This window comes from Eulemur rufifrons, chromosome 25, assembly GCF_041146395.1.
Source record: "Eulemur rufifrons isolate Redbay chromosome 25, OSU_ERuf_1, whole genome shotgun sequence".
Taxonomy (NCBI): Eukaryota; Metazoa; Chordata; class Mammalia; order Primates; family Lemuridae; genus Eulemur; species Eulemur rufifrons.
The window spans coordinates 11,424,306-11,438,339 of record NC_091007.1 but is presented as its reverse complement, the minus strand read 5'-3'; the positions used below and the strand labels follow the sequence as shown (position 1 = coordinate 11,438,339).

The 14,034-nt window shown below is 41.1% G+C and overlaps 1 protein-coding gene across 1 annotated transcript in view; it reads left to right on the top strand.

Moving 5' to 3' along the window:
* Nucleotides 1-14,034, top strand: part of CUBN (cubilin) — a 227,716-nt gene that overhangs the window by 91,459 nt on the left and 122,223 nt on the right. Inside the window, exons 29-31 of the mRNA XM_069458708.1 lie at nt 6,987-7,168; nt 12,071-12,248; nt 13,625-13,794. Of these exons, the coding sequence (XP_069314809.1) occupies nt 6,987-7,168; nt 12,071-12,248; nt 13,625-13,794 (530 nt within the window). The remainder of the gene's footprint in view (nt 1-6,986; nt 7,169-12,070; nt 12,249-13,624; nt 13,795-14,034) is intronic.

Here is a 14,034-nt window from a genome sequence, read left to right as displayed (position 1 = left end):
TGTGGACAGCATTGATTTTAAGCTCCTTGTATCTATTTTTCAAGTCACTAACTTCATGTTATGGTTTATTCTTTCACTTTCTTTTCTTTTTTTGTCTCTACCATTGAAACCTGATAACTGTACTCTGTATCCATTGTTATATAGAAATCAATCAAATAAAGTGGATTATCACAAAGTCTTGGCAGGGATGAAGTCCCTATGGAAGATGAAGTCTTCTAACCCTTAGGGACTCCACAAAGCTGAAAATCGTTATGGTTTAATTTTTTAGTTCTTGGGTTTACTTATTTCTTTTTAAAATATGTGATACCTGGGCGTATGTTTGTTGCTAGCTTTTTCAACAGTAGACTTTTTCTGTTTTCTTGAAAACCTTTATCCGTGACCAGCCGTCGTCTAAACCTCAGGATGGTGAAAGGGGAGTGATCATTACAAGATAGAATAAAATCCATCCACACTCCTTAAACATTACACACGTAGTGGCTCCCATTTTGTGCCTGCCTCAGAGTTTGGCCATCTCATTTATCAGGAAAAGAATGGGGAAATTGGTTTCCTAGGGCTACGAGAACTAAGTACCACAAACTGGGTGGCTGAAGATAACAGAAATGTATTCTCTTTATTCTGGAGGCTAGAAGTCCAAAGTCAAGATGTTGGCAGGGTCTCCCTCCTAAGCCTCTAGGGAAGAATTCTTTCCTGCCTCTTGCAGCTCCTGTTGGAAAGCCAAAGTCCTTGGCTTTCCTTGACTTGCAGAAGCATAACTCCAGTCTCTGCCTCCATCCCCATGCAGCCTTCTTCCTTCCGTGCGTCTGGGTCCAAATTGTCCTCTTCTTATAAGGACACCAGTATATTGGATTCAGGTCGTACCCTGATGCAGTTTGAACTCATTTTAACTTGATTACATCTGCAAAGACCCTATTTCCCAATAAGGCCACATTCAGAGGTTCCTGGTGGACATAAATTTGGGGGGACACTATTCAATCCAATACAAGGAGTTTGACGGTGTTGGACAATTTTCTCTTCTTCTGGAATCGCTGTGCTCTGTCCTCCTCTTTCTTGTTGCTGTCTTATTTCACATTCCTTAGCCTTTCTATTACTTGATTTTCTTCTCTGATTTCATCTCATGATCACTCCAGTTTGTGTCTCTGTCCTCACAGAATACATGCTAACTCACAAAATCCCCCTGAAAATTAATCTGCAAATCTTTAATGTGAATTCCGGGGGCTCTACCCTAGGCCTTGTCTTCAGAGAGGACTAGTGATCCTAGTGGGACAGATACCTATCCTTTGGCCACACACCTGTAGACTGCTGGGAATTAACTGGCAACACCAAACCAGGACTTGCTGACTTTCCGTCATTCTTACTACATGCCAGTCCCCTTTGGACAGCTTTGGCCATTTCAAGGAGCCCACATTCTGCTTGGCTTCCCTACCCTCCCTGACCTGAAAGTTTCTGTTCAAAATCCCTGTAATGACATTATTGTATGTTCCAGAGACGTATCAGAAGGGAGGCCCGTATACTCCAGGAACTAGTTCACCTTGCCTTGTGACGTCAGGCCTTCCCCAAATTCTGAGCTCCTAGTTACCAGTTCACATAGTACCTGCTCCACCAACCGAGTCCTTGCTGGAAGCTTCTCTCCTGTGACCTCACCCCTGCCATATGCTGTCTTTTTATACAACAGAGGCAAATTAGCCTAACTAATGAGGCATATGCCAAGGTATTACAGAATAGAGTTTTAGTAAAAAACTATTAAAATATAAATTGATCATTTTAATGAAGTATATGAATATCATCATTTGTTGCATTTGAAATTTATTCTCTTCTACTATACCTTGGCTTTTTGGCTTCTTTTTAATACCAACCTCTGATTTCTCAGGGATTTCCCTAGGAAATCAGAGGATAGGGGTGTGAGGGTGTCCGAGTTGGGTGAGTTCTCTCGGTTCTCCCTTTCCTGCCAGGCTCTGTGAGTTTTAGCCATGTCAGTTCCAAGCTGTCTTCCCTCCCGAGGCTATCGGCTTATGGACTGTAGTTTCAGGAAAACGCCAAGTGTAAAGAGGTGACTTCACTTGAGCAATCATAGGGCAATGCAGAAGGTTCTTTCTAAACTGTGCATCTGATTCTGTTTGGCTGTTTCATTGCTGGTTTGCTTTTGGTAAAGCTCTTTTATTAAAAACACATACATACAACTGAAAGAAAGAACATGCATAGGCGATTATTATTAAATTTTTTTTGTACTGGAATTTTATAACTCATAGCTTGTTTTGAGCAAAGACAAAAACAGGATTATCGATGTTCTTTTATGAAAAATTTTTAAATTATCTGTACAACCAAGCAGGTTTAGCAACAGCTTTTAACTCTTCCTTGTTATGAGTTGGGTAGATCAACATGCTTCCTGCTGATAAGGTAAGCACTTCCTTTCAGCTGATGACTGGGAGTTTGGAGGAAAATCAAGTCAAATAGATTATCAGTCACAAGTACTGAAAGTTTTATAAGGATTAATTATTGAAAACTGAAAAACATGATTTTCTTCAGGGTATTATTTTATTCCAGTTCAGCTGATGTCTAATGATATTAATACATTAGATTCTGTCAGATTTGCCTCAAAGACAATGAAAACATTTTTGCTTTGTTTACTTTTTCCAGGTTGCTATGGTGATTTCTTTTTTTCAGTGGAGAGACAGAAAGTAATGAGGGCAGTGTCAACAGTGCTGTTCCCGTGCCTTTGGGACAAAGTGCTCATAGTGGGGAGAACACAGAACTGGAGATGGGGTTGGGGGAGGAGGAGGTTGGTGTCAGGATATCTAGGTTTTTCCCCCAGATCTGCCACTCACTATATGACATGGGCAAGTCCCACAGCTTTCTTGAGCCTCACTTTGTTCATCTCTAAAATGGGTCTGATGTTATCATTCTTGCCTGTCTCATGTCATCGTTATGAATTTCAGATAAGATAATGTGCATATTAAAAGCACTTCGAATACTGTGAACTACAGAGAAGTATGGACTGTCTTTTAAAAACTTTCGTGTAGCTTAAGGAGCAACCAGTTTCTTACCTCTTCTCTAGCTATTCATGATGGCTTTTTAGCCAGTGATTCCTCTCCTAGCTTGGAGTCTTTCTGTAATCCCACCGCATGTCTGCATAAATTCTTGTTAAGGTATCACAGCATGTATGGAGTGATTATGATATGCAAGACATTTAGCTAAAAACCTTACTTTAATTGTTTCATTCAATCTTTGATTAAACTGAAACAATCTTTCATTAACATTTACTAAAAGGTGTTAATACTGTTATAAATGAAGAAACCGATCGATTAGGGAGGGAGGTTAAATTATTTATCTAAGAAATATTACAGCCAGTATTGGAACCCATTTGTCTGAAGCCACATCCATGCTTTATCTGGTATGGTATAATGTTTCCAGATGTTTTGCCATACACCATGCCAATTAAGCGGTTCTGAAATCATGTCTCCTCCACGAAAACCTTCTCTTACCAATTAAGTTCAAAGAGCCTCTATCTCTGTTTCTCCTAAATATGTAGCTCTCAAAATTCTTTATTCATCATGCCATCGTTCTCTTCTTGGTTGGCATTTTCATCATTTAGTCATCGTCTTCATGCAGACCCCTGAAGTGCTTTTCTAAATCATTGCCATCTCTTTTAGATTACGGATGCCAAGTTATAAAATCTTCTCAATTTTTTTTACATTTTATTTTTAATTGAACCAGACAGGTAACATGATGATGAAGAGGATATTGGTAGTCTAAACATCACCTCCTCTGTTATTTCCTGACACCTATTGGTTGATGTAACTTCTGTCACCTCCAGCCTTGTCTGTCCTCTGTCTCTCTTTCCCATCCCTTCCTGTGACCCTTTGGTCACACACCCAAAGTCACAAATATGACTGACAATGACATGACGATTTATTTATTTGTATTTGTAACTTACCATTAATTAACATGTAAAGGATAAAATAGAATTCACTGACTTTTCAAATCAAAACTTATTGAAATATCTCTTTGTAAAATGAAGGAAAAGCAAAAAGAATTTAATGACTTGCAGGAGGGCATGTGGGTAGTAGTACTTTTTATGTCTCTAATTTTTTTTTTCAAGAGACATTAAATATATCTGTCTTCTCTTATACATATGGGCATGTGCTATGAGCATGTACTCAATAAATACTGAGTGAATGAATGAATAAATAAATGGATGAAATTGGAAAGTTATTTTATCTCTTTCAAATTTTAGAAATGCAAAGGTAGAGTTAAATTTCTACCATAATTATCGGAAGTAACTTTATTTTCTATTACTTTATTTCTTTAACGATCAAACCTTGATCATTAAATGCCACTAAATTAATATATTCTATTTTCCATTTGCTGTGAACTTTTAAATCAAATTTGTTACCTTTTGATATGTTAAACCTCAGAGGCAGTGAAAGCACAGAGGAAAATAGAAAACTTCCAAGAGTTTTCAAGCCTAATAGTTTTTCTCTGTTTTTTACAACCACACACTATTTTTCCACTGACAAAGTATCACTTATAATAATACTGAAATTTCTCTTTAAAAGACATATGCATAAAACATGACATACATAAAAATAAAAATTTGCTCTGTTTATTTAAATGAACCTTATTTATTGTTTGCTTTAAGTCTTAGGAAAAAAGGGCATTGTGGGTCTGCATAGCTATACTGTAATTTTTTTAAAGCATTAATTACTGAATGCCAAGAATCTGATATTACCATTCCAGTTTACAGTAACTAGCTTAGGGATATTAGTATCCTATTATTTGCAAAGGAATTCATGAGGAAACCTAAAACAATTGGAAAAGACAACGGAAAAATTTTATGTAGAGTTTTAGATGAATCAACCATGACTAAGAAAATTGAATCAGATTGGCTGATGAACTAACGCTAAATAAAAATGCAGAGATGAGATATCCAAGCTTTCATTTCCTTGTTCTCTTTCATATCATGTGGCCACAAAGTTATTTTCCTCAAGAGGTTTTCTGATCAGATTATGTATTTGATACAACTGATATTAAGAACCCTATGAGCTGAAAATGCAGTCGAAACAGAGTTGGGGTAACAGAATGGCTTTGCTTACCTATCATGTATTTTAGTAAAAGGTACTACATCTTAGCACAGTTTACAGGAAGCATCATTTTATGGAATGTCCTGTAAACAACGCCTCTCTGGAGTTGGGCAGCAGCACTGGAGATAAGTACAATCTGTGCTGATTTGGTTTCAGGAATATTTGCCGTGTGTTGTTATGCTAGGACAAATATTTTCTAATCATTTATGGCACTTGCATTTTTTTAACATTCACCATAGTCTGTAAACAATGTCAGCATGTGTAATTTTAAACAAGCTCTTCATAGGCTTGAGAAATAAAAGTGGGAAGTTTATATGACATAGGAAAGATATTACACTGTGCAACAAATTTAAAGTCTGAAAACACAGAGGTTTTCAAGTGGAAGGAGGAAACTGACAACTCAAGTAGGCAATGCTTTGATCTAGCATCAGATTTCCTTACTTAATCAAGATTCTTAGAATTTTCTCAGCACTTTCCAGTTAAGTGAGGATTCTGTCTGTAGAATTTTTTTTTTTTTTTTTAACTTTTGGCTTTTAAAAGCTTTTTTTCTAACTCACTGTACAGTAGGAATTTGAGTAGCGTGGGGAGTAGATAAGATCTCAGACTTAGTATCTTACTCTTGAAGTTATGATAGTTTAATTTCATTCAAATGAAAGTACACATTTATTAATAATGGAGTGAGGAGGCCCTGTTATTTTTAAACACGAAGAGCCTCAATGCAGAATAAGAGAAGGTCCTTGGAATAATTCACCAACTATTAAACAATATTCCAAAAAAGTAGAAAAGGAGGTCCAGGAATATTAACAGAGCAAAAAGTGTTTTTCTTAATCACCAAAAATTGCTATCGGAAAACAAGATAATCTATCTTGTCTTTTCTAATTTTGTCTTTAGTAAACCTTTCTCAAATTTTACTTCTGTAAAGTTTTTTCTCTTTCTCCATACTGAAATCTCTGCCTGAATTCCTACAAATGATGTGAGAGCCTGGAGAGTGTGGTAATTAAGTGCTGGGCACAAGCAGATTGACTCGGTGGGTGTCCTAGCTGCACAGCCTGCAGGTCAGGCAACCTCGGGCAATCCACTTGACCTCTGTTTGCGTTGATTTGCTCATTTAAGAAATGCAGATATTAATGGTACCTACCTCATATGGTCATGGTGAGTATTAAAAGCGGAAAGTGCACATGAGTGTTCAATGAATGGTGGCATGCTTTCGTATGTACAGCATTGCAGCATTTGATTATTTGTTGGTGGTCTTCCTGAATTGCATCCTAAAGTGTGATGTACAAATATTCATAACCATACCCTGCTGCCTTTTTCCTTAGTTGGGTTTTTGTATATCTGTTGCATTTTTTTAATATACATTCCTTGGGTCAAGACATATAGCATTTACTTTTTTATTTCCCACCGTCTTGTGTACAAAGCCAAGGATTTTTAGCACTTAGAATTCTAGGTCTTACATCTGAAAGGGACTTAGAAATAATGTGTTAGCTACAAGAACACTGAAGACCCAGAGACAGGGAGTTCATTATCTAACGCTGCTCACACAGTCCATTGTACGTCTTACTGTGTTATGTCATTCTTACCTAAATGTAATGAGGAAATCTAAAATTAGAATAACATTTTGAAAAAAAGTACCTAAGGTTTGATGTGGTGAGAGTAAGGACTGAGCATTATATTATAGTACCAAATGATATAATCAATATTTTTTTTTTAAAAAGGAGTAAAATTAATGTTGGTAGCCATGATTTTTTTTCTCACCGTTTTATAGCTGCATAAATATAACTTTATTATAACTTAATGATTTTCTCCTGAATTACGCATTGTGTATTTTCAATTACCTGTGGATGGGTGGAATTTGTTTCAACTCGCCGCTGCCCACTGTGAACTGACTGAGCCCTGCCGTTTCGCCAGGTTGTGGCGGGGAGCTGTCCGGAGCCACGGGCGTCTTCAGCAGCCCCGGGTATCCCAGCAGGTATCCCCCCAACAAGGAGTGTATCTGGTACCTTAAGACCGCCCCCGGGAGCAGCATTCAGCTCACCATCCATGACTTTGACGTGGAGTATCATGCACAATGCAACTTTGACGTCCTGGAGGTAGGAAGTGAGATTGTTTTCCAGCACATTCGAAAATTTGGGGTAGTGCTGGAAATCATTCTGCCAGGATCCCTACTTCTTTTCAGTGGTCAGCCACGTTCTATTCTTAGACATTTTAATGAGTTTCAGGCCTCCGTGAATAATGTTGGTAGACATATGGGATTAATATTTTAATTTGGGCTTCCCTAAAGCAGTGCCTGAAGGTCTTGGCTGTAGGTTGGTTAGGAGGGGAGGCCAGGAAGCGGCAGCAAGGGGACAGAGTGAGTGAAGGCGTTGGGGGGGAGAAGGAGGGAGAGCCAGTGGAGGGGGCCCCTGAGGGCCACGCTGGCTCAGTCCCGCTGGGACCCTCTGAACGTCATCCCTCTGAAGGACCAGAAGCTGAGGCATTGGTCCCCAGCTCTGGTCTCCAGTGAGGAGGATTGCTCGTGGGATTGTTAACACCCCACACTTCTGGTCCGAGAAAGCTCCCCGAGAAAAAGCATTTGCATGGCAGAGTGCAGAGACGAGGTGCCAGCCGCAGGCACAGGAAATGCCCACCAGAGCAGCAGGGGCAACGTGGGGGCTGCAGTGGCTGTCACTGTGGTATGTCTGGTGCAGCTGGCTTTTAAAAATGATGGTCACTTACTGGAAGGCATTTGAAGATGAAAACTTTTCTAACACTACTGCAAAGGGTATATCTCAGATCATTAGGATAGTCTCTGAGAATCGTGGGCCCAAAGCTTATGATCAGCTTTCTATTGCATGAATCCAGTCATTAGGAGATATATATGTCCTGAGCTTTGACCTGTCTGCAAACTTGAATGGCTTCCAAGTACACACAAAAATCCTGTCACCCCAATTATAGGGACTGCTGTAGCACATCATGACAAAGATTCTATATCTAGTAGAACTTAAATTCCATGAGGCTGGGGTTTGTTTCGTTTTACTGCTACTCCCTAGTGCCACAGAGTACCTGGCACGTAGTAAACACTCAACAGATGTTTGTGGAACGAATGAAAGCATCTAAATTTCTGATGACACCGTGTGATAATGCACTTTGGGGTGTTTTACAGAGGAATTTTTATATCCATATTCTCATTTAAATGATAATCCTGTGAAGTGAGAGGAGAACTTGGTCTCCATTTTATAGTTGTCAAAACCAAGGCTGAAAAGATTAACGTTGTTCCATGACTACAGGGATGGTGAGCAGAAGAGCTAAGAACTGAACCCGATCACTGTTCAATACCCATCTCTGGACCACCAGTGTGCAACCGCAGATGTGTGCCGTGTGCAAGGGATTGAAATGAGTAGCACGTACCTTACAGGAAACTTTAACATTTAAAACCTTCATTTAATTAAACAATTAAAACAAGTTCTTACCTTGAAAAGAAATGGGGTTCTAAAATCACCCCCTCAGTGACAGTCACTAGGAATTACATTTAGTAGCTCAAGTTTCTCCAAAGGAGGGTACTGCTACAGCAAATGAAATCATTACAGAGTGAATGAAAGCACCTAAATCTCTGATGACACCCCATATTAATGCACATTTGGGGTGCGAGTCCTTGGGTCAAACCCATCCCCTTGTTTTCCTGGAAACGATGGCTGCCAAGTCATGACTCCATCTCCGAGGAGGAACGGGTTATTAGGAGGAGAGAACAAGGCGCTTCCTGAAATCCACGCTCACAACATGAAGCAGGCCTGTCGTTCCCATGTGGAACGTCCGAATGGCCTCCCTTGCCAGCAAGGAGATTGCTTGGTTGCACAAAACCGCTTCACACGTACAAAGGGCTGGCAGTGGTTCCTCCGCAGCTATGTGCAATGTTCCAAACCCTTCATTTTCGTATTCCAAAGTTCATGTGATTTTGTTGCCCACTTGGCAAAATGTAAATGGGCTCATTGTGCTTTGGGTTTTGTCACACCCATTACGTGAGGAAGCAGAGACAGGCGCTGTTCCCTGCAAGCAGGCGCGGGGCCCGAGGGACACCATCAGGGACTCAAGGAGGGTCCTGTGCCTGAGAGAAATGGCTGTGAGGAGAGACAGGAGTCTGCCTGGGGCTTATTTTCAGTGTGACAAGCTGACATGGCAGTGGCCCCCACGTTCCATCAAAAGCAAGGTGGGGGGGCACTATTTTGAGGCCCTTAAATATTTTGACAAAGTTTTTTTCTAAAAGCTGAAATGAGCAACCCTCTGACTTTTTGTTAGGAAACCTTGTTTCACTTCCCTGCCCATGCTCAACTCCGATGGAAAGTGCCCCAATAAATCTGGGCTAATGAGGATGGAACGATTTTCTCCATCCCTCATTCTCTAGCTGCCGATACCATGAAAGTGGTAGGTTTCAACATTCGTTACCCCTGGTGGGTGTGTGGTCTAGAAGCATTGCCCACTTCCTAAGCCTGCATGCTGTTCTTTCCTGTTCTGCTGAGTGCAGACAAGGAGGACGTTACTATTACCAGGAATTGGGCTTCCCTGGCTTTCACCAAATTTAACCAGGAGCCATTTTTTCCCCCTTCAAACATCAGTGTCCAGAAAGTGGCCAGTTGCAGAAAGCAACAGCCGTTTGGTTACTCATAACCCGGGAATGCTGACTTGATCGTAACAATAAATGGAGCTAACAGAGCAGAAAGTAATGTTCAAAACAGATTAAAACCATAGGCTCTGAAATGTTCTCCATCCCGAGCGTTTGCTAAAAACACATTTTTTAATCTCTGGTCATCAGACCAATTCTTTTTTTTTCCCCCAAAGTTTAGTCATATGCTGTAGTCGAATGAACCACACCCTGAAATTCTTTCCATCTTTTTCCTCTTTTGAAGAGTCATGTGTTAACTGTCGGTTTTATTTGTGGAAGCCGAAAGTACCATTCCATTGTTTTGGTCGTGGAAACACTGGCTGATTTTGCTTCAATCTCTGAGAAATCTCTGTAAAAAGAGCCTGAACTGGCATTAAGCAGAAAAGGAAATCCACTCCTTGGTGCAATTAACCAGGACAATTGCTTGGTGTGGGCCATTAGCTTGGTCGGATCTCTCTGCAGTGCTGTTTGTGAGCTCAACCCTTAGAAAGGAAGCAAATAATGTCAAAAGTGGCAGTGTTTATTCTCGTGGAGGCTTCTAAGCCCAGCCAACTGGTACCCATTATGTTTGTGATCTCAAGGGGATGTAGGAGCAGAGAAAACAAAGAATATTTTGCCGACGCGTGAGATTTCTTTGTTAGCCCCTAACACGTGTGCTCAGTGTTCTCTCCAAATATGTGCTGTTTGCTGGGCTTGCAGGGCCAGGGGCACACACCGTCAGCGTCATGCTCTGGGGACCGTGCCCTGGGCGAGGGGGTAGGGAAATCTCGAAAATGGGAGAGAACACTCTAAACAAGCTAAACAAGCGGCAAGCTTGTTTGTTGCATTTGCGTATGTGTACGTGTGGAGGGCCACACAGGGCTCTTCCTAAAGTCCCGCTTTTGGTGGGACGTAGGGGCCCCCACAAACATCAGCTCCTCCTAATAAAAATAAGCTCGAAGCAGTCAGCCTGCTTCATTCCTTTGCAATTACTGTCCTTGGGCTCAGCCTCTCTGCGGAACAGCAGTTTCATTCATTTTGGCCTTTCCCGCATGGCTGGGGGGAATTAATCAGACAAAGGCATCATTATAGATTCAAATCACATACTCCTCTCCCAGAGTAGGCTTCTTGTTCTCACTCTTTCTCCCCAGAGAACACTTGAGTGATTTTCCTATCAGTCAGCAGTGGGCCTGTGGGTGGGCAAGGGCCCAGGGGGCCTGAGGAACGGGGGGGATGTGGCCCAGCGGTGGGAGAGGCGGAGGGGGACACCGCGCCCAGCTCTCAGAGTTGCTTTCCCGGCTCTGGCCTGTGCACCTAGATGTGGAGGGTGGGGGGGTGCGTGCTTTGAAGGCCTCAGATACCAATATCCCTGAAAAATGTCACCAAAAATGGTCTTTCTTCTACAAATTCAACGTTGATAAGACCTGAAGGTGGCTGGTCAGTATCTTCGGTCTGATTCTTATCTTCCCCTCTGCTCCCCTCCCTGCCCCCCCCACACGCATGCACACAGGAGATAAGCAGGGCCCTGGGGAGACTGGGAAACGGGGATGAGTCCCCCTGGAGGCCTGGCCTGGCCTGGGTTACACGTGCCTGCAGGATGCTGTGTGTGAGACCGAGGGACTCCTGTCCAGAGGAATGTGCCACTGGGGTGTCGGGCAGATTTGGGGGAGCCTAGGAGGTCTGAATTCAAGTGTGATAGATCTAGAGGGAGCCATGCAGAGACTGGAGCAGAGTCTGGGGCAATTCCTGAGCAGGGCTGGATGCTCTCGGTCAGGCGCCTGCCAGGGCACAGGGACAATCTGTAGCACCCCTTCTTACGCACGCTCCAGAACACACTTCTAGAGGTTGCATTTCCACTCCCTCTGAAGAAGCAAGATCGTTATATGTAATGCCTAATTTTATAAAATATTTAGCTTTCAGGGTAGGTGGAAATTCCTAAAAATATAACTGGGAAATCGATAGCCTTCAGTAAACTGAACTTTCATAAACAGAATGGCTTTGTGCAGACTAGTCTATATGCCTGTAAGAGTTAGACAACCAGACTTAATACTGTAGCATCCACAGCGTCTCTGCCAGAGAAAGCAGGAAATGTCATGAAGACGTGAAAAAGAGGAAAAGGGGAGATAGGGAGGATTCTGGCTGATGAAACAGGCAGGCATTTCATGGGGCATTGAATTTGTGTGTTCCTAAGGCAGAGGGAGTGCCTTTGAAAACTCAGCTCTAGTTTATAGTTCATCCCCACCCAGGGAGGCTGAGATTTCAATCTCTCATCATAATAGAATCCAAGAGCTGGTGTTGAAAAGGAGCCAGGGGGGAGGGTTGTGATTGCTTAAATGTAACTCTTAGTTTCAGTCTTTTTTCCTACCCCCTGTCTTAGATCTATGCAGGCCCTGATTTCCACTCTCCCAGGATAGCCCAGTTGTGTGTGCAGCGATCATCATCGGAGAACCCCATGCAGGTCTCCAGCACTGGCAACGAGCTGGCAATCAGATTTAAGACCGACAGCTCTGTAAATGGGAGAGGCTTCAACGCCTCATGGCAAGAGGTTCCTGGAGGTGAGTGGACAAAGGAGGTGTCTTAAAGCCCTTGTTACCTTTCGTGAGCTGTTTGGAGAAAGGTGTGAAGGCTGTACCCGACTTCACAAATGGCTAAGACTGCTTTCACGTGTACTTTTCCCTAAAAACTGTGAGAGAGTTTAACTTCCTAAGTTTTATCCCATATGTGAAAACCAGGATGCAAATATGCAAGTCTGTGATGGCAGAGAATTAGGGGGACTGTCGAGGCTCACTCTCCAAGGGACTCGTGCCTCTTCACCACCTCAAACGGAGGCATCAGCGAATGGTAAATTACGTCACGCCACAGCACAGACCTTTGGATTCTTGGCAAATGCCAAACTGCAAACATTCAATTGGTGAATCCCAAGGAATTACTCTGTGGTGTATAGTGACCTTCTTCCCAAGATCTTAAATTCCCTGTTGCACATTTTTTAAGTAACAAACTATGGAACAAAGCATTTTAATGGATGTTAATTTATATAACTTCTGATAGTAGCCACATTTATGGAATCCGTAATATGTGCCTAGTACTTTCCTAACTATTCTACAAGGATTATTTCATTTAATCCTTACAGCCACCCTGGGAGGGAAGTCCATTTCTTATCCTCATCCTACTAATAAGGAAACTAAAGATAAGAGAAGTTTGTGACTTGCCCAAAGTCCCATAGCTAGAAAATGTGAAAGCACAGATGTGACCGAGGCCACTAAGGCTCTCCTTAACCTCTGTGACAATGTAGATACTATGTAAGAGATTTCTCTGAAAGTTAATTATGTAAGAATTTAAATACACATACACATACATATTTAGCCTTTAGATTATCTCTAAGTGATTCTCAATTATTAGAAAATAGTGCTGAATTTTCCATTATTGATTTATATTATCATAAATCCAAAAAGTAATGGGTGCTAGAGATAGATGTTACCCTAACAGGTATTTGATATCACAGAAATGAAAAAAAAAACATCTGCACTACATCCAGAATATTAAAATTTTTAAAGGTAGATGTTAAATTATTTGTAAAAGCATACAGTACTACATCATCAGAATTCTTGGGAGGAGACATGTTATTCTTACAGTATGCTATATTTTTAGAGGAAAATGGAAAAACATTTCATGCCTTTGTGAAAACATGATTTCATTTACACTAATTTTCACTATTTTTTAAAATAACTTTGGCATCAGTGTTCGAAGTATTTTCTTAGCATTTTCCATATAATGCTTATTATTTCTGTTAGGATAAATGAATTAATGTGAATATTCAGTTCTTCAAAGTTTTTAGGATAGATTAAGGAAAACTAAATTGTCAAGCAAAGTAGTATATAGTTTAATGCATCCATGATTCCTCTCATTGCTGAATTGGGTTTTCTACTTACAGGTTGTGGTGGGATTTTCCAGGCTCCCAGTGGAGAGATTCATTCTCCAAATTACCCCAGTCCTTACAGGAGTAGCACTGACTGCTCCTGGCTTATTCGGGTTGACAGAAATCACCGTATTCTTTTGAACTTCACTGACTTTGACCTTGAACCTCAAGACTCTTGTATTATGGTAAGTGACACCAATTTCAAGCATTGTTTCCATTCAAACCTGGGTCAAAATATTGTCATATGAGCACATTTACTGTGCATGTATTAGCTATGGGTGTTTTCAACATCAAACTATAGGAAACTGAACTATTAGCAACCTAAAATGTAAGGACATTCATTTACTTTTTTACCTAAAAACAAATCAGGAGGTAGATAATCTCAAGGTTTAGTTTAGTAACTCAGTATCTGCTCTGCCATTATT